We start from the raw sequence: 25,445 nt of genomic DNA, 5'->3' as shown, positions 1-25,445 counted from the left end.
CTCATCTGATAAACGTGATAAAAATTTAAAAATGTTATGTTTAATTTTCTGTGTCGATAAATGTACTTCTAATATAGAATCATTCAAATTTATTTAATCAGTAAATTTCAGTGTATTGAAATCATTGAGATATTTTAATTCCAGTTTCCAATTAAAATAGATTAGGGAAGATGGGAGAAGATATTATTGTTTGTGTACCAGGTAAATTTATTATGAATGAAATAACTTGACATTAAAGTCAAAAATAAGCTTTATTTCTTCTCTTTCATTAGGTCAAAGATTATGTGTCTCTGATAAGGTTAACATAGCTGGCTCTGGGACATATGAACAACAAGGTTATATTTACTCTAAACTTGCAGGCATAGTTAAACTAATACAAGAGGAAAATGTATGAAAATATATTACAAACTAAGATTATTAAAAATATTATTATAGAACAATTAGTTATATAACTAATGTTATATTTCAGACTAGGACTATAGAAGTTCATGGAATAACAGAACAGAGCACTGTTCCTGCTCCAGGTGACATTGTAACTGCTATGGTTACAGTTGTTAATCAGAGATTTTGTAAATGTAGTATAAAATGCATAGGTGATATTGTATTGACAAGACCTTACAGAGGGATTCTAAGAAAAGAAGATGTACGTGCATTAGATAAGAGCAATATTCAAATGTACAAGTCTTTCAGACCTGGGGATATTATTCTTGCAAGAGTTGTATCCTTTCATAATTTTCTGTCTATTTTGGTACAAACATATTATCTTGTGTAAGATATAATTTCCAATACAGAGCTGATAGATGCCAATGACAGAAGCACATACTTATCAATTAAGTACAGCAGAAAATGAATTAGGTGTAGTTATAGCACACAGTGAAGAAGGTCAGTAATTTACATTATAATTTGTTTCCAGTGCTAATAACTATTATTTTACAGGTGTAGCCATGATACCTATAAGCTGGACACAAATGCAGTGTCCTAAAACGTTACGTAAGGAATTTAGGAAAGTAGCAAAAATTATTCCAGAACACGTCGCTGGAGAACGATAATTACTATGTATATATATACTTATCATAAAATAAAATTATATAAAAAATATTTTATAATTTAGAATAATAAGTAAGAACGAAATATCTATTTTATTGAATATGTAATAAATGTTTTTTAATGCATTCATACATTATATATAACATTATTAAAAGGTGTTATTTTTTATTAGAATATTAATTTTCTCAGATTCAAGGAAAAGACATGAAAGCATCTTATGATTAACCGCTCGCCAGTAATTCTCAACCCGAATATGATAAAACAGTTTCAAATAATTACACCATAAGTTTAAAACGTTTGGCAATTAAAAATGACCGATGAACGTAATTTTCGTTCATCTTATTACGAAAAGGTAAATATTTTTAGATCCAAATTTATTTTAATGTATGTAACATAACCAAAAAACGAATTTTATGAATAACACTGAATAATTATATGATTTAACAGGTGGGATTTCGTAGTGTCGAAGAGAAAAAATCTTTGGAAATACTACTTAAAGAACGTCCTTTTGATAAAGCAAAACTGAAACAATTTTGCTTACGATTTACTGTCCCTGTTATATATAGAAATTTTCTATGGAAAATATTACTGGATGTGATACCAGTTTATGTAGACAGTCATAAATTTATAATGAATCAAAGAAAAGCTGAATTTCAGGACCTGCAGAAGGCATTAAAAGTTACCAAGATTTTGGATGATTGCACAAAACCTTATTTAATGTTTCTAACTATGTGGTTATTGCGTACTAGGAGAGCAAAGCTTGATTTAAATACTCAATTAGAAATGCCTTTACATAGGTCTCACTTTATTTCAAAATCCTATGTAATATAATTTATTGGATCATTGTATTTTTCAACTGTGATATTCATTTTAGAGCTATGTGTAGAATGGCTGAAACTTTATGGCACATTGTTGACATTGATTCTCCAGAGGAAAAGCTTGTAGACACATATTGGATATTATGTGGACTCTTAGATCAAGTACAAAAATTTCAGAAGGAAGTGAGCAGATTACAAGAATGTACTTGTACATTGTTGGAAAGAGAAGATCCAGAACTGTACAAACATCTTGTCAAAATTGAAGCACTTCATAATATTCCATATGATCTTTGGTTTTGTTCATGTTTTGCAGGAACAATATCTGATGGTTCTATAGCAAAGTACGTGTATTAATCTGAATACAAAGAAATGAAATGATTATGTATTATTTATGCATTTACTTCTAGAATTTGGGATAAAATAGCTGTGGGAGCATATAGAATTTTAATCTTTGTCACTGTAGTAACTCTCACAACTTTAAGACGACTTTTATTGAGATGTGAGAACATAGATGGTATCCTAAATACTATTTCTAATGTACGAAAATATCTATTTATATTTGGTTGTACTTGCGAAACGAATTAAGCAATCAATTTTGTATAAATATTTGTATTCTAGATAACAGAAGAAACTTCAGAAGTAATTGTCAACAAAGCAATTGAATCTTGGCAACAAAGTGGTTCAACATTAACAACAATTTCATAGATTGTTTAAAAATTACCATACTTAGCAGGAAACAATTCTGATTGTAACCACTGTGCTATAATCTGTAATTAAATTATTAAACACAATTTAAATAAAAGATCTTCAAATAGATGTTGAAAATTCATAAAAATTTTTATATTTTAATGAATTTTGTGGTTGTGTTACCAGATATAATTTTTTATAAAAGGTAAGGATCCATTTTTAAAACATAACTTGTATTTTAAAAATAATTATTTATTAATGTATCTTTCATACATTGTACATATACAATTACTTACTTTATGTTAAGTCTTAAACTGGACTTTATTTTTAATATTGTGATTTTTCAGTTGTTTTCTTTCTTTGCAATAATATATTACAACAGTGTTGATGTACTTTAATGTATAAGAGCAAGTTTTCTCAAATCAAGCAGGAAACATAAAATCGTTATAATTTACATCAGTATTCTCCAAGAAATCTGATATAAACAATAGATCTCCGAAGATTCATATTGCATTATTTATCGTAATAAAATAATCCTGTTATATACTTCTACATTGTGCAATTGTAGCGGAATTTCATTCCACAATTTACCTTAACGATAATATGAAAATAATATTAAATTTCGATATGCATAGCACTTATTATATCAGAGTAATTCCAAACAATGGAATAGTAATAATAGATTACAAACTTTTTTAGTCTTTATAAATGAAACAATATGCAGTGATTTATATACATTTCTTGTAATTTAAAAAAATATTAAGATTCTTGGAGAAAATGTGAGATCATACAAAATTTTTATTTCTTGCTCACGCATTGCACCATGTTTCATGGGTTTCTATTACTTCCTAATATTACAACTTTTGAATAGAATTTCTGCTACTATTCATTCTTTGGTTTTCTTTTTTTTTAAAATTGGATTTGAGCATCCTCTTTTGTCTCTTAATTATTTCGTAACAAATGACGATAATAATTTCATGTACGTTGACAAAAAATGATTGTATATACTTGTGTAAAATAATTGTTAGCAATGTGCAGTGATTCTAACAGAACTGATTCCCAAACAATTTAGCAGATTTCAAATTCAAATAGTCATTAGGCTATGGCAATGCACATACAGTTCTGCGGGCGCTAACTCTTTCAAAATACAAGTAAAATGCACGAACACACTACACTATTGTTGTATCTTCTTAACATCAATGACTCCAATTTATAACATGCACATTTTAACATTTGTGGGGAGGACACGGTATAAGCGTTCAATCAATAATATTGATAACATTCTGGGTCAGAATTTACCACTGCCTTTAAATGGCAAAGAATAATTTCATATAAATTGTGTTCTTTCTGAGTAAGGCCATTGCATTCATTCCGTTGACATCTAATTATTAAAATAAATATTTTATGCAAAAAAAAAAAAAAAAAAAAAAAGGAAAATAGTTAATGTACTTTACAAACAACAGCTAATTCTTACTAAGTATTATATATCAATGGAAACTTATTTTCTATTCTAGTTATGCAAAGTTCATTTACAACGTCTTTGTTCATTCTTTTGCAATTATTACACTCTTCTTTTGTATTCTTCTCTCTAATTTAAAGGTATATTTAAAACAAAGGAATGCATGAAAAATGAAACAAAATATATTGACAAATAAATAAAATTTTTTTTTCGTAAGAGACAATTCACAAAAATATCATAGAAAATATCCTAATTTAAAGTTCTAAGATATGAGTGGTCAAAATAACAAGTGCTTTTGCGCGATTCTACTAAGCGATAGGTGACATACATGATAAAAGAAAAAGAATTCATTAGTTCGTTTGTAATAAGTCTAGTAAAAATACTGGTTATAACTTTCATTCGTTTCACTCTTTTACATTACTGGCAAGCTACACAAACCAGGAGTCACTGATAAATAATTTAAAATATCCAGTGCTTGATTCAGTACAAGATAATTTTTAAGAATTTCATTTCTTTATATAACAAAACACTCTAAACAAATTAAATTCAATAATTATAGTTCAACCGAAATATCAAGGAACAAGCACTGTTCGTAAAAACGTGTCTCATAATCTAGATATTAAACTAAATTGATAATCCTAGATCAACTTCAAATATTGACTTAAAGACATAATATACTACAGTATAGACAGTTCACTTAATGTCCTTGTAAATGTGCACTTGATAGTAACCGTTTCTTTTAACTATAGAGTTTCATCACTGGGTAAGGATACGTGACCCTCTTTATTTACTGTGGCTTGTCTTAATTTTTCATAATAGCTATAGAGCAGCAGAGTTGCAATTATCGACTAGAGGTGATAACGGTCCTATTTTTCCTTTTCCACTTCCCAATTTGTCTCCTTCATAATGTACATCCAAGGATAAACCTTAAATTGTAGTTACATTTAATATAAAGCGTATGCGTGAGTACGTGTGTGCGTGCTTAGCATATGTGTGTAACATATAATAATTAAATTTTAATTAAATTATATATATGTTATATAAAACATAGATGTATTTTATATAAATAATTAAAATGATTATTTCTTAAGAAATTTACATGCAGTAATTCTGTTTCAGGTAATAGATTAAAATAAAACCCACCACCGAAAATACATCTGAATTTTAATATAACTAGCAACCTTTAACGTACATTTCTGATATGCGTATTTACCGGAGGGCCTCCGGGAGGTGGTTGGATGATGCAATGGACCTGTTGGCATTGTGTTTGATTCTGGTATAAATGCAGCTACTAGTAATGCACATATCACAAGTAATGCACCAAACACAAATGGTGGTCCTGGTACAAGCTAAAAAAAAAAGTACATCTCACATACATTTATATACAAATTTTTTATTTCAAAAATATTTATCTTATAATTCAACTTACCTGGGTAACTATTTGTGGCATGATGTCAAGATGTTGCGTGGCAGTTCCTGTTTTATTATTTTCATCTAAAGGAGATGGCTTTGCGGGAAGGGAAGGTGAATTATCGTTGAGATCAACACGAAAGAGATAAAATATTACTCCAAACATAGCTGGTCCAAGACCATTGCATAATCCACGCATTCCAGTTACCATGCCTTGCACCAAGCCCTGCTTATCAGCATCAGAATGCATGGATATGAATGCAGATATTGCAGGATATGTAATACTTGACACAGAAGCAAGCACTCCAGCTGCCCACATCATCCTTGAAATTATAAATAATAATTTAATAAGATATAATTTGTTATTTCTTTGGATCAGAAAAGAAATAATAACATTACCACGTTTGCGAACCGAAGCCAAACCACATAAGTTGTAACATTTCAAATAAGAGACCTAACATTATAGTATGTTTACTGCCAAGTGTCCGTATCAAAGGACCCAAAACACTTTGAGCTCCAACACTTAAAATTCCTACTACAGCAATAAAAATTGCTACCATCAAAGCAGTAAATCCCATAACTTTAGTCAAATAGACAAATATACAACTATACTGTCCTGCTTCAGGAAGATAGCTCAGGAACACAGTAATACACAACATTAAGATAGTATGATCTTTGCCAACCTAAAACATTTAATATTCTATAATTAACGTTTACATATTTTATATAAAAGTGAATTTTCTGCCACAGTTTTAAAATAGAACACAAGAATTCTGATAATCAATGAGTCTATCTATTTTAAGAGATAAACCAGCTAATTTGGATGGATTTCAAATACATTCTCTTTATATGTAACATAACAAATTTGGTTACCTTCCCAAGATAAGCAAAAGGATCTGCCTGTTCCCAAGATATAGGTGCTGGTGGACGAGCTTTTTCAGGCAAACTTTCAGGTACAGCCACTAATATAAAAAACACATCCAGCACCGCAATAGCAGACGCTAATGCAACTACAAGATTTTCTCCATACAATTTCATGATGTAATCTCCTAATGCTGGACTTATTACCATACTTGCAGCAAAAGTTGCTGAAACCTGACAAAATAAATATTTCAGAATTAAATACTCTTCCTTCAATATCTTGTTTCCATACATCTAATGATAATATACTTACCATACCATATGCTGCAGATCTTTGATGTTCTTCGGTAACATCGGCAACATATGCAAACACCACTGAAAATGTGCAAGCAAATACACCACTGATGGAGATCATCGCAAAGAACCACCATGTGTTAATGCTCATTAAAGGAATTGGCGCACATGTGAAGGCTACAGTGATAAGGAGAAAGAATTTTCGACCCCACACATCAGACAAAGCACCGATCAATGGTGCGGAAAGAAACGACAAGATTCCTTTAATACCCATTATCAAACCATTCATCAGGAACGTATGATTTGGAAATGTAATATTTAATACAGAGATAACAGGCATGGTTAATAAACCCCATGCAAAAAATTCCAAAAATATTACAACCAGAGCATGGTACACACTTGCCTCGCCGATACCGGAACTCTGTAAAAGAAAAACAAAGAATCATATAAATTTATCCAATTTGAACTGCTAATACATTTCATAAGCAGCCATGATATCTATCTGTTAAACCCAACAAATATGAAACAAAGGAAGATAATTTTATGTACTATAACATTTTCTCAATTTATCAATAACTATAAGCGCTTTGCAAATTGTGACAGCTGACCTTAAGATGCCTGTAGCATTGCTGAGCAAATGTAAGAGGAGGTGTGAGTTTAGCAATAGCATGTTCTTGGCTGTTGTGAATTTCAGAACAGGAAGGGCCCAGGCCCTCTGCTCCCCCTGTTGCCCCAGGGGGCATGACCCCTAAGAAGTGCTACTATATATATTTCTTTCCATATTTATGATTCTATCAATTTATCAGTTGTTCAGATCCATATAATACTGTAACGAATAACCTTGACTTAGCATTATGTCAATTGCACATTTTCAAATGTTCAATCTAATCTTCATTAATAGTTATTTGTTACATTACTGTACTTTATTAATTATATTTATGTAGTAACTCCAATTTCAAAAGCTCTGTCTCTTTTGCTTTTGATAAATATGTTCTCTCAATATATTTAAGCTTTACATCTGTGTCTATTTCTCATTGTATCTTGCATATCAATTTGTCTAATGAAATATAATTTGTATAGAGTATAATATTTTCAACTACATACATATAACTGAATTAGTAATTGCAACAAGCTTCCTTTTTATTGCTGTAATATTAATCCTTTGTCATTTGTGCTTTATCAAAATATCGGATATTAGATAAAGTTTGTGAAATACAATTTGTGAATACAAAAAATATTCAGCACTATAGAAAAATTGACTAACTTATTTAGCAAATATGGTACCATGTCACTATGTAAGTACCATTATATTTGAATAACTTTACAAATTTTTCTTATCGTAATTACTTTTTTTCGCATCTCTTTTCTCATTGAAACAAAATACAGCTGCCTTCTATGTCTTCCTTTTTACATTTCTCAGCAATATAAGTACAAAAGAGTTTGCGCTATAATCATTACTACCAAACAAAATATGTAGACATGATCATCTTAAAAATATACTTTTCTGTCATGTATATAGACTTTTAGAACAGTCTAAAGTCTTCATTACATACTGTAATTCTTGTAACTTTCAAAGACACCTTGTGTTTACAAATCACTACATTATCAACAATTTCAGGCTTAAAAAACTTGAAGAATTCGTTTTCTTCTTTTATGTAGTGTCATTTGAATACTTCTCATTCAATAATTTTCCTTTCTCAACGATAATCGTTACACTCCTGTCGAACATTATTCTACTTGTTGTCTTTGCCAGTAATTTTATGAAGAGATTCGAGCAGCAGAATTTTATAAAAAATATTATTTTAGCGTAATGTCATGTGTGTCTTGTATACGATCACAAGAAATGGTTTTTTAAATTCTTTGTAAAATTCGTGCGTCAAGGCGTTATATTAAAAAAGTGATGCGATCGGTAGCAAAAATGATATCGGGTGGAGTGATTTGTCTCGTTTTTTACATTTCTCGCTGTCATAACTTATTGTCAACACCTGTTTGTTATAATTTTCAAAAAGCACATATTTATTCGTCACTTTTATCAATTTTAAAATCCATACTTTCGTCCTATTCGCCAGAATTACAAGAAATTTTTAAACGAAAATCCGAATCACTGCATTGCAACTCTAACACCAAACCCCCCCTCCCACTTTTTCCATATAAACTATAGTTGTTTCATCATAACTTTGATAGGAATCTAACCTAAAAAAACCTAGTAACAACATAAATCATTTTGTTCATTGTTTGTCTATAATGATTCATTTTAACGTAATGATTCTGACACACTGAGAAATATCAAATTTATGCTTCATTATTCATTCGGTAATCAGAATGCTTGTTTCTTATCAACTACACGTTGTTGGCATCTGATCAATATGCGCAAGTACGGTATTATTCGAAGGATCTATACACATATACAATATTACTGTAATAAAAAAGTACTAATATGCCAATATGTTATGCCAATAAAGTCCGAAACATTTTGATGAACGAGGTAAAAAAATATATGTATGTATTCTTACACGTGTACAGCTCATATTTTTCCAGATAAGAGATAATCATAATGACAAAGTTCAGTTGAATGCTTTCAATATTTTAAAGCTCGTTATTAATCTAATAATTGTTATTATACTTATAGTATTAATATTTTTCATATATTTGTAATTGAAATATGCACAAGTTTAAGTTGATTTTCAATTTCAATCAAGTTTTATGTTATTATATCGTTTTCAAAGATATATTTTTAACTCTTTAGTTTTAATTTATATTCCTTTTCTATATGTAGAGTAATATATGCTTCTAACATGCTTTGAATTAATTACAAAAAACAAATGAAACTGATATAATTGAAAGCCAACATTCTCTATTTTAATTTTTCTAAATATCAGCTATTTTATATTTTATGCTTAAACGCATTATCAATTGCTTTCAGAAACAAAATGAAACTAAAGAAGCTGGTTGCAGATCTAAATATTAAATTAATTATAAAGTATTAGGAATACATAGGTACAAATTTAATATGAATTATGCTTAAATGTTAACATAATTTGTTACAATGAGCATCTTGTATCTGTAACTTAAAGAATCACAAGAAATACAAAGTTGAAATGAAAGTATACGAAGTTAATTGGTTGTACTATCAGAAGATCGAAAATATTCCATGGAAAATATTTTATTTGTACAATACAATTGTCTACATAAAAATAAATAGTACTAATACATGTTGTATGAAAATGAACAAAGATTCAGCCATGTGTCAATGCTATTATTACAATGTAATCACGCTAAAACTCACACATGTTTCCATTGTTTATAAATGATCTCAAAGGTAAGTGAAAGAAATAGGTATTGCATGTATGTAATATGGAAAGGTTTGCATTTTGACTGATTAATACCGCATTACTACATACAAGATAAATAGAAAATAACGTCATTAGACTTATCATGCTCCGAACGAAAATTCATACTTACGTTCAATATATGAAATTAGAGAAAACGCGTATATATAAAAGGATCAAGAGGTAACTTAAAAATCTAATAGATATTAAACTGAATGTGTTTTAGTACCGTAATGACACCATCCTTAATAATGAATTTTCGGCTTCGTACGATCATGCCCACGACCTTCTTTGAGACCTTGGCGGGCATATTCACGCACTGCGCGCACAGACTCTTCCGCTTTTTCAGTTTCATTAATTCCTAAAAATTCGATGACACTGTACGAGTCATTTTTCTGTGATATCGTTATGTAAACACAAAGAACACTATTAACTTTAGATTGTTTTTCTGATCGTATCTACATAATGCTACAATGCACACTTATCCATGTCCGTAGCCTATTACAGACTATCAAGTAAGTACAATATGTTTTACAGAGAATATAGATTTGAAAGTGTATTGCATCAAAGAACCAAATGCGATCCAAATGCCACCAAGCAATGATAACAGAGAAACTTTTCAATGCGTTTCTATGTATGTAGGCGTGTAAGCTAAAATTGCATATACAAATATATATATTTATGTATATACAAAATAATGAATTGAAAATAGATTTTAATACATATCTTTTATAACTTGAAACTATAAAATCATTAAAAAATGATTTTCAATGAACCATCTAATGATAAATATCGCGCTTCATGTGAATGCAGCATTAATTCACAACTTGATCATTGTTAACACATAGCACCACAAGAGTGCGCCTTATTCAGTGAAAAAAAATGGTGGTTATTTGGGTGTAGTCGGGCGATTTTCTGCAACACAAATGTGAGTACCGGCTGACTACGGAATTACGAGTGCTGTTTGTCAGTGCATCGCGAAGCTAATATGACCGGGTCTATATCGGAGGTAATGAAACTATTGATAACCGAACAGATACCTTACATTATCGCACGAAAGTGCGACACTAAGTAGGTATTGTTGTTCACGCATCTCCGCATGACAACTACTTGCGGGTCCTTCCCAATCTATTTTATCAGTCAAAAATCATGGATAAGCCGGTGACGTTCGTAAAGAATGAAAAGATTTGAATTTATTGATAGTTTTGGTAACCTTTTAACGTTGGACATGCTGTAAAATATACACTGACGCGATATTTTTGGGATAGATGTCACATTATCTTGGTGCCTGACTATATGCGCGCGTACGAATGTGTGCATTTATTTGATTTGCGGTATACGTGTGTGGTACTTCCTCTTCACCCCGTAATACGCAGTCGTTCCTGTGTACAGCATGCAGTGCAACGGTGTGTCCGTGAGATACGTATATCACAGTATATACGTAAGACCTGCTACTTGCTATATACTGTCAACATTTTTCAAGTGACTGTTCCACGATGCTTGACAACATACTGCGATATTAACGAAGTAAATTTTTTTCCTTTTGTATTTCATTTCCTTTGTCCGAATATTGCCGATCGAGCGATTCTTTTGTTAGATAAATCGTCAAATTATTTTTTTCATTTTATTGACAAAACCCAATATTTCTGTGTATAATGTTGAGTATATCTAAAGCACTAATTCTGTGATCGGTCGCCTTCAACATTTATTGGCAGTCGACATGATCAACATTATACTATTGATGTTACTAAATTTACACAATCTGTACAATATATAAGACATTTACAAAACAGGAATTAAATAATGCTATAAAAATTATTCACGTACGATTCTCGCTTTGTGAAAAATGAATTAATTCATAATTGGCTAATCAAATTTTATTTCATTCTCAGTACTTTTATTCATCTTCTATTTTATTATTTATCCTTGGAAATTAATTTTTGATGTGCATTTCTTATGATAGTTCGTAATTATTTACACATTTAACATATGGTATATAATAATAAATATATTTAAAAAAAGATGTATGAATTTTAGCCACAAATTTATTATTCTACAGGTATTCAGAAAAAATGTTTGTTAATATTTATAATAAAATAAAAAATTTGTATAATTTTATGTGAAATAAACACATCTTACTTTTTTTTTTTATTTAAATAAGAATATAATTCATAATGTTTAGGTATTTTATAATTTGTAAAGTATAATGTTGAACAAACTATTAAAACAATTTTTGCACCATGTACATACAGAGGAATTTTCTGCATGACGTTTGATTTGAATGTGTTTTCTGATTTCAGAATCATTTAACTTCTTTGGTACTGAGAATTTGAAATAGCAGAGTATATATATATGAAACAAAGCAAAAATCTGTGATGAACATAAGAATCTTATACTCTGTGTGCTATAAATATATTCAGTATTTTATAGTTTGAAGAACAAATATAATTGCAAAAGAAAAAATACTATGTATCAGTTTCTTGATGAATAATATGACATTAAATGATCACACGAAATTAATAAACAAATCAAAGTGAAAAATAAAATCTATAGGATACACTTAAAAAGAATTTTATAAAGTGAACTCTTTTATAAGTTGCTTACGTGCAATGCCGAGATGTTGCAATGAAAATAAATCAGTGAGTTCGGTTGGCAACAGTCAGAAACAAAATACAGAGAATATTTTATTAACACAGAGTAATTCCTTTCCAATTGGAAATCCATTGGAGTTAGACGAAGATCCACCAATTGTTGAAAAATCACACAGAAGAGTAAGGTGTGATTTAAGTCCAGTTCCAACAAATACCAGTACTAATTTAAATATAAAATTTTTAAACATTAAGGTAAACTTATGATATACATATATATTTTAAATTACTATTTTTCTAATGTATTTTTAACTTCATCTATATTTGTAATGTGTTTTATAGTATGTACATTTAGTTATTAGTAATGCATTAATTATAGGGAGATAGAAACACTCGCCAGGATCAAACAAGCACTGGATCTGGTGGGTACAAAGAACGGGAAAAAGAAGTTAAAAAGAGAGCAGCTATAGGCAATACAGTGCGTGGACTCCTCTCATCTGGCCACAGCAGGCAGGACAGGTATAATGATGTCTGTATCAAAATCATGCTTCTTACATTGTCATTTTTTACCTTCTATCATTTAATTTTTTTGCTATAATTCATTTGCTTTTTATTTAAATATGTGTTCAATATACATATATTAATTTGGAATGTATTTTGATTGTAACTTAATATTATACTATTTACCGATTCCACCTCTTGAAAGATCATTTTCTTAAAATAATAGGTATTTTTAAAAATACATAAATATTTAAACTTTACTAATAACATGTTTCTCAGAGTGACATTTTAATTCAAATAGAATTACACATGCACATCCATATTTTATATATCTCTCATCTGTACTGTATATGTACACGTTTCTGTAGATGTTAATTATAAGATATAACATGTTAAAATCGTTTGATCACTGAAGTACTATAGAATTATAAATCTTACTAATAAAGAAATTTCTACTGTATGAAGTTGAAGAGTTTCACTTGAGAAGCAAGAGTATAAATCCAAATGTATTTTCAGAATTACTGACCAGAGCTTCAAGTATGAAATTTTGTAGGTATTCAAAGGTTAGTAATTACACGATTTATCTCACCGTTATATTGCAGCATAAAATTATCCGATCAGTATTAAAGAAGGGATAATACTTCATTGATAGAATTATTTATTTAGCATTCATGTTTTGAAAAACTGTACCACTGTCATACATTTTAATTTGTTTTTTTCAACTATACATTATTTATCTCATCTTCCTTTAAAATTCAGTAGTACTTCAAAATATCATTCATAAAATTTTAACGTTATACGATACAACATAATCTTTTGTCATGTACATTTAGTACTGATGAGGCTGAACTACCAAGGAAACGTATTTAAATACAAAACACATGTGCATGTGCATATTTTAGTATTGGTAAAATGGCAAAACCGATTCCTTAATTTCAGTCATTCTATCGTGTTAAGAAAATCAGTACTGAATTTGATTCTGTTATTTTTTATTTTTGATAAATATAATTTTACATGTTATATGAAATTACCTAGGTAATCTAATTACGTTACATTTAACGAGAAGAAAGTATATGTATAATATAAAAATTATGTAGTGCTTATATAATGTTTTAGGTATGAGACAAATAGGCAACGTTCTTCAGGTGGCAGTAGCCTGTCAAGTTTATGTCCGAAGCTGGTGGCCAGTGGAGGTAGTAATAACCAGGGTGGGATCAGTTTGGCAGTGGGCCATTTAGCCTCTCAAGAAAGTGGAGGCCCTTGTTCGGTTGTAACTACTCAAAGGATTCATAATCACACACATAATCATAAACGTCAAAGGAAATTGTCCGTTGTTTCGCAGCCTGGTACTAGTGCTCATAGTTGTGGAGATCGAAAGGTATATTTGAAAGGCAAAAGAAAAAATAATATTTAAATAAAAATACAAATTGTTAACGTTTCAATAAGTAAAACTGTAATTATGTATCTCTTAGACATCAAATATAAATCGTTCTTCTACAACTATCTGCAAGAAACAAGCGAGGGTACAAAAAACTGATCACAATATAGATACATTATCTATAACTAGTAACGGAGTTGCGAATAATTCACCTTCTTCTAAAAAGAAAGTCTTATCTGCATTGCGTATTTCTGAAAAATCCTCTTCTCGGAATCCTAATTCGCCATCTATAGAACATGAAAATGACCGGAGCTTCAGCGATGCAGAAGAAGCTATTACAGCAACAGAAAATGTTTTTAACGCGCCAGGTAGATATATCGTATATGTATAATTTTTAATACTCTGTAAAAGTTTCATGATTCTATTACAAAATTTTATCTGGATATTTATAGGATCAAATTCAACACCATCGACACCAATTGGTCGATTGAAATCAAAAAAATCTGACGATGATGAGACAAGCGTGGAATGCAATATTAGCGAAGAAGGTGCTGAATCGACACCGGCTGTATCAGATAAAAAATTAGATTGTAATGAACAAAAAGAATTTTCTAAAATTTCGAACGTTACGAAAAAAGTATCAGCGAATAGTATCGAAGAAGAGATAATTAGTCAAACGAAACAAAAAGTATCCTCTAATTCTTCCATAAGTACAAAATGCAACAATAGTGAAAGCAGAAACTCAAGATCTAAAAGCAAGTATGTTACAGAAAAGATTGAACAAAATTTAAAGGATACAAATATGGAGAAATGCGCGGATTCAAGTACGTCCACAGATACGTCCACTTCAGCAGCTTCTAGTAAAAGTAACAGAAAAACAAAACGGAAAATATCCAACGAAGAATTTAAGTCAGCGGAAGTTACTGAAAATGATAATTTAATTAAAGATGTGACCGATGATAAAAAGGAGGATATGGGACAAAGCGAGGAATTGGTGAAAAGTTCAAGATTTGTCACTTCGAAAGTATCGGAAGAGATAATAGACACCGAGGGTAAAGATATGGATACTCAAAGGGAGGTGGAAGAAGAAATGACGATATACGACGAAGATGACAATGGCACCAGTATCAGTGATATTGTTGCTGCACAAGCACTTCACGAATCTCTGAGTAAATTAGGAAAAGTACCGCCGTTAGACACAGAAATGGAGGATGTTAAAGATACAAACGCGGAGGAGGAAACTAAAATGGTTAAGGATCAGAAAGAAGTGGTTGCGCAAGAAGAAACGGTCGAAGGTTTTATCGGTCCGTTGCTTGATGAAAATTTTAAAGCGGATGAGAAATTAACACAGAAAACGATGGCTATGGAAGAAGTTCAAAATTTATTGATGAAAGTTAAAGTTCAGAATATCGAAGATGACGATGACGAAGAGAAGGCTATCGGTATATCACCGGACGGTAGATTCCTAAAATTTGAAGAAGAAATTGGTAGAGGCAGCTTTAAGACTGTATATAGAGGTTTAGATACTCAAACAGGTGTAGCTGTTGCTTGGTGCGAGTTACAGGTTAGAAAAATAGAATTCACTATTTGTATTGGACCTTAAAATTGTTGAATCATTTTTTTTTTTTTTTTGTAATTATTTATACTCTTTTCAGGAGAAAAAATTAAACAAAACAGAAAGATTACGGTTTCGAGAAGAAGCGGAAATGTTGAAAGGCTTGCAGCATCCAAACATTGTTAGATTTTACGATTATTGGGAAGTTACACTTACGCGTAGAAAATACATTGTGCTAGTCACTGAACTTATGACTTCAGGAACATTGAAAACGTGAGTTTTTAATTTTATTAAAATACCTTTACAAACTATCATTATTACTATTCAATATATATATTATTTTATGTAGGTATCTAAGACGCTTTAAAAAAATTAATCCAAAAGTAGTAAAATCTTGGTGCAGACAAATTTTGAAAGGCCTTAGTTTCCTCCATTCAAGATCACCGCCAATCATTCACCGTGATCTGAAGTGTGACAATATTTTTATTACTGGTACAACTGGCAGTGTGAAAATTGGTGACTTAGGTCTGGCAACTCTTAAAAATCGAAGTTTCGCAAAAAGTGTTATCGGAACACCAGAATTTATGGCACCTGAAATGTATGAAGAACACTATGACGAATCTGTTGACGTTTATGCATTTGGAATGTGTATGCTTGAGATGGCTACTAGTGAATATCCATACTCGGAATGTACTGGTCCAGCGCAAATATATAAACGCGTAGTATCGGTAAATTAATATTATATTTAACACTATACAAACTTCTTTAAATTTCATTTATTTAATCTTATCCTCTTAATAATTGTACAGGGTGTAAAACCACAAAGTTATGACAAAGTGGAAAATCCGGAAGTACGTGAGATTATTGAGATGTGTATTCGTTTAAAGAAAGAAGAACGACCTTTAGTTAAAGATTTGTTAAACCATGAATTTTTTGCCGATGATGTTGGATTAAAGTTAGAAATGGTCTCGCGAGATTCAGCGGTCGCTGATGCGGAATTATCTCGTGTTGAATTTAGACTGAGAGTGTTAGATCCGAAGAAACGTACCAATAAACATAAAGAGAACGAGGCGATACAATTTGACTTTGACATTCAAACTGATAACGCGGAAGAGGTAGCTTCGGAGATGGCTAAATCTAGCCTGATACTTGAAGAAGATGTAAAGGCTGTAGCAAAAATGTTGAAATCACAAATTACTACCTTGTTACGCGAAAGAGAAGAACGTAAAGCCAAAGAAGAAAAGGAACGTTTAGACAGAGAAGCGGACACAACTAATGCAGCCAATGAAAATTTATTGCAGCAACAATTACTGCTTCAGCAGATGCAGCTGCAACAACAACAGCAACAGCAGATGCAACAACAGCAGCAGCAGATGCAACCAAATATGGGCATTCAAATTCAAGGCCAAGTACAAATGCAGTTACAACAAAACCAAATACCTCTTCAGCAGCAACAGCAGCAGCAAATACAGTCTGCTGCGCAACAATCTCAACAGCATAATTTACAACCACAACAAGTTCAGTTAGTTCAACAACAACCGTTGATGCAACAGCAAACATCCGTTGTTCAACCTCAGCAAGCGCAGCAAATGCAGCAGGTACCGCAAGTGTCCCAACAGCAAGTTCAGTATCAGCAACAACAATATCAACAGCAACTCCAGCAACAATATCAGCAACAACAACCGCAGCAGCAGCAATTTACCCAGCACGTATCACAGAATTTAACTGCTACATCTTCCCAATGTTCTACTCCTCAGACTGTTCAGACTCAGCCACAGTTTCCTCAAGTAACTCAACAAATGCAGCAGCAGCTACATCAACAGCAGCAATACATACAATTGAATCAGATGAACGTGTCACAACAAATGAGTCATCAAATGCAACAACAAATGCAACCTCAGATACAAATTTTATCTCAGCAACAACACCTACATCAACAAATGCAACAGCCTCAGCAAGTGCAATATTCTCAACCTCAAATGCAGCATGTACAACAAGTACATCAGCATTCGGTAGGCTCCTCATCAGTTCAGAATCAACAATATTATCAGCAAAGTACCACAGGAACTCCTGGATACAGTACACAACCCATGTATCAGCAGAATATATCTCAGCAGATATATCATTCGTACACCAGTTCTAATTCTTCTGGCCACGTGGAAATTTTATCGTCTAGTCAACCAACAACTCAAATGTATTCTCACGCGACTGCACCTGGCACATCGCAGACTTATATACAGCAACAAACGGGACAGGTCCCAGTTTCCATGCCATCCAGCATAAATATTCAGAGTACATCATCGGCAACTCATATGCAGAATGCAATATCTTCCACAATTCCAAATGTGCAAAATGTGCAAAATGTATCTACGCTTCTTTCAAATGGGCAACCTCAACAAAACGTTTTAGTTCAAATGCAATATTCACAAAGTTCAAACGTGTCCACTTCTGTACCTATATCCTCTGGAATGAACGTTTCCGCATCACAGCATCAACAACACTTTATTTCAAATACGGAACAGAGTTCCACTACAGAGAGGTCATCTTTGTCTAAGCAAGACACAATGGATTCTATACAATCTTTGCCAACCGATGTACCTCCTAATATTCAAGATCAAGGAAACGTGTCCAATCTGACTAATGCGAATGTTACATCACAAGCACCAGCATCGAGTGAAGGGTAAATTTCTGGTGCTTCATATCAATCCAAACTTTTCTTTTTTCCTAATGCAATGTATTCTTTTAGAGTAACTCAAGAGAGTGCAGAGAACGCAGCTGCATCTGAAAGATCTAGAGTGAAAAGATCTGGTACAAAACGCAAGAAACCTGGCATTAAGCTAACAGTTTTATCTGTAAGCAGTAATGAAGGACAATCGATGACTGTCGAGTGTCAGTTAGATACTAGTAAACAAAAAACTGTAACGTTTAAATTTGATAGAGATGACATGGTACCTACCGATATTGCTAACAATCTGGTAAGCATTTAATTAATAATACTTCCCAATGTACGAAACGCGAAATTTAATTCTTTTATTTTTCATTCAGGTTGCTGAAAATTTATTACCACAGTCTCAGTGCGAAACATTCGTAGAACTGATAGAAGATATTGTTAAACAATTACGTTTAGATCCCAGTCGTTCTTTACCTTTAGTAGCACATGGACCACCTGATCAAAGTGCTGGTGGTAGTCCAGTTACAAGCCGTAGACCCAGGGAACGTGACCACAGTCTTGATACAGCTAAGGTAATAATTACTTCATTTTGTAAGTATAGGAACATAAAAATAATCTTAAAGAATATTTTAATCATAATTTTTTAACTAAAAAATATCGTCACAAGTATTATTTATTGCTACTTAAGAATCTGATACACAAAAGTCCATAATACATACTACAGGACTGGTTTAGTTTTTGAAGTATATTTTCTAAAAATGTGTACTAAAAAAATACATATATATATATATATATTATATCTCATGATCCAATTAAAAAGACAAGGGTGTACATCGAAGGTATAATTGGTGTGTATCGTTTTGGACGCAGCAGGTGAGACATGGCTCGCTAACTCGTCAAAGCAGCCACCGATCGTCGTACAAAGTCCATCGTAGACACCGTTCGGTGAGTTCATCGTCCCCCGCTCTACCCTTTTCCTAACATCCTACATTTCATCAGTCGTGGACGTTTGTGCATCCTTTTTTGATTTTGCAATACATTGTGTTCGGACATTTGTGTATCTTTTAAGGCGCAGCAATATCATATGACGACATTTCCTTTGTTTTTGTTCATTCATCCCATAGATAATTCATAACATAACGTTTAAAGGAAGTAAAGGAATTCAAGTACCTAATATGAATATATCTAATTAGGTAAACGATAGAATTCCTGTGAAAATTTTTAGGCATTACCCAAATGTGGTCAACATGTCAAATATACTTTGTTACAGTTTTAATGTTTGTCGTTAAGAATATAGTTGCTTGCATTTTTCCTTCAAACGTGTTACTTATTGTACTTTAATACAAGTATACTTTGTAATAATCATTTGGTTTTTAACATAGTTTCGTTTTATTTATGTGCCTTCCAGTTATTTTGTGCTAAAAGCTAATGTTTACATGTAAATAATTATGTGTTACATGTTTGCAGAGAGACGAAACTTCCAACACATCTACACCAACGAAATTATTGCCAATTGATCAAATTATTTCTCATATAACGAATAACACCTCTATGGAAAAACAGCAGAGTGTCCAAACACCTGATACTCAGACAACTACTGAGAATACATCAGCCGATGCATCCAGACGATCTTCAACTTCCACTCAAAATACGGATACATTAACACCGACTAATTTATCCGGTGATCCAAATGATCCGACTCAAGAGAGCATTATGTCTGTAACATCTGGAGAGACAGTTTTAGAAGTACATAATGCATCTAAAGACGATACTTCTAAAACAAACGCATATACTCAAAATCAAATAAATAGTTCATCTGGGAACCAAGCAAGTGAAAAATCAGCAGAACCTACGGTTCAAGATACGCTTGATCTTCAAGAAAAGGAAGCTAATAAAGAAATGCATGCTGATTCCTCAGCTGCAGAAGTGGCTACGTTGACTGCACCAGCTCCAACGCGAAAAATTTCTCGTTTCTTAGTCAGTCCTGTGGTTGAACAAAAAGTCGCTGCAAATGAAGAGGAAGAATCTAATAGCGGAGAGAATACAGATAAATCTAATGTTATAACAACACAATCAAGTTCATCGTCACAGCTTAATGCAACTGAAGGAGTGCAAGCAAAGCACGATGAGTCAGAAACGAATGTTGTAGAAATACAAACTACAGCAGTTCCTGAAAAATCTACCACTGAAGCAAACGTTCACAATGTCGTGGAACAAATGGATAATGTTCAACCGATACAATTAGGTCTTCAAAACAGCATACAAGGGCAAACGATTCCGCAAATGCAGCAGAATGTTAACGCTGTACAGTCTAGTCAACACAATATAACTGTGCAAGGATCGATCCATCAACTTCCTCAGCAAATGCAATCGGTACCTCAGAACGTACCTATATCACAAAAAGATTTACAGACTCAGAATTCTTTGAACGGCGTTAATATACAAGCACAGTATCAGTCTATGCAATGCAACGTTTTACTGCAGCAACAACAAATGACTGGGCAACAAAACCTAACACAAACGCATATTCAACAGGAGCCCCAACATCAGGGACAAATGCAAGCTCAGCGACCTCTTCAACAGTTCCACCCTCAACAAATGCCGCAGCAACATCAGCATCAACAGTATGTTATGCTTTCCGGACCAATTGCTCAATTGCAGCCAACAGCAATTATAGATGAAAGAAATCGCAGGATTTCGAATATTTCCACAACGTCAAATATATCTACGGATTCACAGATTTCGGAGACAGCTAGTATCACCGATGATAAGAAACAACCAATGGCTGTACCTAATTTATCAATGCCTCAAGTGCAACATGTACAACATATTCCTCAACAAGATAACGCGCCTTTATCGCAGACCGTTCTGGAACCAGTTCAACAGCTTCAACAAATTCCTCAAAATGTAGTGAACGCGCCAACAAACATATCCGTTCCTGTTCACCAAGTTGTTGGTACAGAAGGTCCTCCAAAGGTTATCCTGAAAACGAAAGAAGTATCATCGACGCTACCAGACTTGGCGCAGAATTTAGCAAATATACTTTCAAATCCAAAGTCAAAGTCCGCGACACCGCATTGTTTAACTAATCACGAGCAACCGAATCAACCTGTTAACGTAACAGGAGCCACGGTACTCGATTATAAACCCACATTTCAATCTGAACAGTATTTTCAACCTATTCAACCTGAAGCTAGCCAGGTACAAATGCAATCATCTCAGTTGTCGCATAATTACCAAGCTAATATAATACAGCAAGGAATCCCGCAATCCTTCCAAATTGGTCAACAACCTCATCAAACTCAAATACCATTACAACAGCCGATGCAATTAAATACCACCCCACAAATAGATCCTCAATTGCAAATGACGCAGCAAAGTTTTCAAGCAATGCCAGTTCACGCGTTGCCTTCTCAAGGAAAGTGGATCGCGTCTACGAATCAGAATATCGTACAGCAGGGTGTACCGATCAGGCACGTTCAACAGGTTCAACCACAGTTGCAACAAACTGCACCTGTGCAACATATTATACAAGATACGCAAAATATAGAAGGATCCGTGCCATCTGATCAATCTCAGTTTCATTTAAAACTTTCGGATCACCAAGTTTCAGGGAAAGTATCGGAAGCAGAAGTTCAGGAAGTAACCAGTTTACCTGGGTATGTATATTTTAAATGAAGAATTTCATTATTTACCAGATTGTATAAGTTTTAATTTTTTTTTTTCTTTCTTTTTTTAAAATTCAAATGTTAGGCATATCGCTGCTGAATGTCATCTGTTATCGGAGACTGAAAATTCCAGTCATGATATAACACCAGAACATACCATCGTTGAGTCTGTGGATTCTGCATTGTTCGCACAGCATCAAATGTTACACCATCACCAACAACAACAGCAGCAGCAGCAACAGCATAGGAAACTTAGTCAACAGAATTCTTTGGATAAAGTTTCTGATGGAAGCACTGGAATAAGTGTCTCAAGTGGAACAGGTCCACAGACGATAGCAGACCTTCATCAGAAACTTGTGCAATTAACAAGTCAGCCGTCCGAAGCACTCAACGTAGGCACACCACCTATAAGTTATCCAGCTACTCCTCATAATCATCAAACGATTGGAGGATGTGATGCGTATATGCATTCTTTACAACAGAAACTTGTTAATATTGGTATGCCAATTTCAACTGCACATGGCATTGTGAGTTATCTCTTAAGAAATATTATATCAATTACAAAATTAAACGTCTCTTCCTAAATGTAACTGATGTAAATAATTCTTTATAGGGGCCTCTGTCACCTCAGACTACAATACAGTCTTCAGCTTCTTTGGCTGATTCAAATGTTCCAACAAATGAAACTTCTGTGTTAGCTCCAGACGGCTCTATTCATCAACTTGCATTTTCTCAAACTGTAAGTTTCAAATTAATAAAATATGTAACGTGTACTTAAAAAAAAAATTATTTTATATATTTAGCATGTAGATTGCTCTCTGGATAGTCCAACGCCAGGAGGAGCCCCTGCAGGTTCAGAAACCATGAGTCCCAGTAAAGAGAGTATAAAAGTTCGAACGCAGAGGCCCGGATCTCGTCTCCAGGAACTGGAACAAGAATTAGCCAAGATTCATCACAGAGGTTCAATTCTCCCAACAGCCTCTCCGCAGCCTCTAACGCCACCTGTTTCTGCTGTTGGCCCCATTCAACCACCTTTGCAAACTACTCAGAGTTTATTAACTACTGTTCCACCTCTGACTGCTGTGCCTGTTGCCACTGTTACTCCCAGTGTTATTACATCACGCTCTGACACGAACACTCCGGTGCAAACAGAATCTCAAGAAAATGTTTCAGAGGTAATTTCAACATTTATGCTATTAGGTTTTAGTATGTACAGTATCGAGCATGGTGGCTCAGTACTGTACAACAGGGTATTCTTTGAATAGTAATTATTTTATTTTGGTAGAAGGGTAATACTATACAACCCGTTAGAAAAATATCAAGATTTGTGGTTTCCAAGGTCGCAGGTCCTCCCATTAGCGCTGCTACGTCGAATCAACAACCACAGCATACCGAGATACCTAAAAATCAATTGGAAGATCCAAAGATTTATCATACAGATGACACACAGGGTAAGAAATATAATTTAGATAGTTCAAAATAGTGGAAATATATTTCAAGCGCAACTATACATTCCATACATTTAATACTGAATACTTTTTAATTATAGGTGCACCGGTACAGGTAATCCATAGTCGCGAGGGTTCTCTTCCACCCACACAAATGACTCAGCCTATGAACGTCCCTATTATGGAAGTAAGTATTTGATGTATAAAACTAGGTATTAAAAACGTCTTAATTAAACCATCGATTGACCTGCAGCAATTGGAGAAGGACGAAAGATTTTGGACACTAACACCGAGTGAAGAATATCAGTTGCTTATAAAAAAGTAGGTTTAGATCCTTGCAATAATTTGATAAAATTTCAGAAAATTAACTAACTTTATGTTCACGTAGACAAACTATGGAACTGGAAACACTGCAAAGGCGGCATAGAGAAGAACTGGAACGTTTTCAACAGCATCAATTGCAGCTATTGATTCAACAACAGCAGCAAGCAAGTGCACTTCATCAACACCATCATCAACATCATCCTATGCTTTATCATACCGTTACAACTAGTATATCAGGTTAATTCTACATAATTCTACATTGTCTTTTACATATACATAGTCTCTTTTATTAACATAGCTCTCTTTTATACAGGGCAAACTAGACTTCCAAGTGCAGAAGACTATTTAATGTTTAATACAACGCCTCAAACTCCATTACAGAAAGCCCCAAGTAATTATCCGGATACAGATGAAACGTTAAGATTAGCCATGCAGAAATTGAAACAAACTCCATTGCAGCTACAACCGCAACAGGCAACAGCTGGAATACCACATGCTTATGTTATTCCAATTCCAGTAGTGCCTTCTGAAACTATGCAAAGTGTGTCCTCTCAACAGTCTGGTAGTTACACAAGTGAAGTAGCAGAATCTCTTGATCCAACGCATAACCCAACAATTATTAATTCGGCCCAGTATCAATTCGCGCCTGTGTTATCGGATGGGACAAATATCTCAGTATCTTCGACAGGATCGTTGGTCACATCTATACCAATATCAAGCTCAACAGGAAGCGGAGGTTATATCCAATATCATGAAAATCAAACATTACCAAACTTTCAAACTTTTAGCTGTACACCGCATGGAGGATTCTTTTTACCAGCTGGTTATAGACTAATATATGCTCCACCTGGAGCATCTCAGTCGCAATCTCAAACACAGTCTCAGTCTCAGTCTCAATCTCAGTCTCAACCAGTTACACCGGCTACTCCTCATATAGGAAGTTCTCACGATGGCACACCGCCAGCAGAACCTTTACAGGCGAATAACGATAATTCAACAGCTCCTCTTTCCCATACCGATCAATAACGTAATATTTAGCAAATTATAGTCTATATTTCGATTTATTCATTTCCGTAATATGTTGTTTATTTAACTTGTTGTTCTTATCAGCTAGTACAAGATCATTCGTTACAATTATTCTGATATAATTTTTTGCTAACATGTATTGCTACATTGATCCTCGTGGATACGTTAATGCGGGGAGGCGCAAATGAAAGTATTTAAGATGTATTTGATATTGTAACATCCATATTGCTAAAATATTATCGCTGTCTACGCGTGAGCATGATTACTAATGTTTGATATGTGCCTCGCAGCAAAAAGAACTTGATTCGAACAAGGAGAATATTTTGAATAAATCATATGTTTCTGGACAAGAGGAAAAAAAAAAAGAAATAAGATATTGAA

General features: G+C 33.1%; 4 protein-coding genes across 15 annotated transcripts; 3 read left to right on the top strand and 1 right to left on the bottom strand.

Annotated features, from left to right (window-relative positions):
• Window positions 1-62: 62 nt before the first annotated feature.
• Csl4 (exosome component 1 Csl4) lies at window positions 63-1,056 on the top strand. Its single transcript, XM_034337837.2, has 5 exons — window positions 63-201; window positions 273-388; window positions 470-718; window positions 801-882; window positions 937-1,056. The coding sequence occupies exons 1-5, from the start codon at window positions 171-173 to the stop codon at window positions 1,047-1,049; spliced, it is 591 nt and encodes a 196-aa protein (XP_034193728.1). The 5' UTR covers window positions 63-170; the 3' UTR covers window positions 1,050-1,056.
• Window positions 1,057-1,256: 200 nt separating this feature from the next.
• TBC1d7 (TBC1 domain family member 7) lies at window positions 1,257-5,267 on the top strand. The gene is made up of 6 exons (XM_034337832.2): window positions 1,257-1,399; window positions 1,495-1,844; window positions 1,922-2,206; window positions 2,273-2,402; window positions 2,484-2,757; window positions 5,131-5,267. The coding sequence occupies exons 1-5, from the start codon at window positions 1,358-1,360 to the stop codon at window positions 2,568-2,570; spliced, it is 894 nt and encodes a 297-aa protein (XP_034193723.1). The 5' UTR covers window positions 1,257-1,357; the 3' UTR covers window positions 2,571-2,757; window positions 5,131-5,267.
• On the bottom strand, window positions 3,442-10,513 carry LOC117610432 (hippocampus abundant transcript 1 protein). 3 transcript variants are annotated; one of them, XM_034337817.2, is made up of 7 exons: window positions 10,135-10,513; window positions 6,596-6,997; window positions 6,295-6,516; window positions 5,821-6,104; window positions 5,441-5,744; window positions 5,204-5,360; window positions 3,442-4,937 (listed from the first exon to the last, which is right to left on the bottom strand). In XM_034337817.2, the coding sequence occupies exons 1-7, from the start codon at window positions 10,258-10,260 to the stop codon at window positions 4,831-4,833; spliced, it is 1,602 nt and encodes a 533-aa protein (XP_034193708.1). In that variant the 5' UTR covers window positions 10,261-10,513; the 3' UTR covers window positions 3,442-4,830. The 3 variants fall into 3 exon arrangements, with proteins under 3 accessions (XP_034193708.1, XP_034193712.1, XP_034193714.1); XM_034337821.2 differs by lacking the exon at window positions 10,135-10,513 and adding an exon at window positions 7,185-7,320; XM_034337823.2 differs by lacking the exon at window positions 10,135-10,513 and adding an exon at window positions 7,185-7,320 and having other exon boundaries at window positions 5,225-5,360.
• A 227-nt stretch (window positions 10,514-10,740) lies between these two features.
• Window positions 10,741-25,436, top strand: Wnk (Wnk kinase). Of its 10 annotated transcripts, none has more exons than XM_034337794.2 (22): window positions 10,770-10,833; window positions 11,298-11,432; window positions 12,206-12,748; window positions 12,873-13,012; window positions 14,111-14,372; window positions 14,467-14,740; window positions 14,825-15,936; window positions 16,028-16,200; window positions 16,277-16,655; window positions 16,737-18,607; window positions 18,674-18,902; window positions 18,973-19,170; window positions 19,469-19,543; window positions 20,066-22,257; window positions 22,352-22,793; window positions 22,880-23,005; window positions 23,070-23,441; window positions 23,552-23,717; window positions 23,816-23,901; window positions 23,968-24,035; window positions 24,103-24,275; window positions 24,352-25,436. In XM_034337794.2, the coding sequence occupies exons 3-22, from the start codon at window positions 12,515-12,517 to the stop codon at window positions 25,062-25,064; spliced, it is 9,285 nt and encodes a 3,094-aa protein (XP_034193685.2). In that variant the 5' UTR covers window positions 10,770-10,833; window positions 11,298-11,432; window positions 12,206-12,514; the 3' UTR covers window positions 25,065-25,436. The 10 variants fall into 10 exon arrangements, with proteins under 10 accessions (XP_034193686.2, XP_034193687.2, XP_034193689.2 ...); XM_034337793.2 differs by having other exon boundaries at window positions 10,772-10,914; XM_034337795.2 differs by lacking the exon at window positions 11,298-11,432 and having other exon boundaries at window positions 10,741-10,833.
• The last annotated feature ends 9 nt before the right edge of the window (window positions 25,437-25,445 follow it).

Source organism: Osmia lignaria, chromosome 11, assembly GCF_051020975.1.
Source record: "Osmia lignaria lignaria isolate PbOS001 chromosome 11, iyOsmLign1, whole genome shotgun sequence".
Classification (NCBI taxonomy): domain Eukaryota; kingdom Metazoa; phylum Arthropoda; class Insecta; order Hymenoptera; family Megachilidae; genus Osmia; species Osmia lignaria.
The sequence above is the reverse complement of the archived record's forward strand: the minus strand, read 5'-3'. Positions and strand labels throughout refer to the sequence as shown.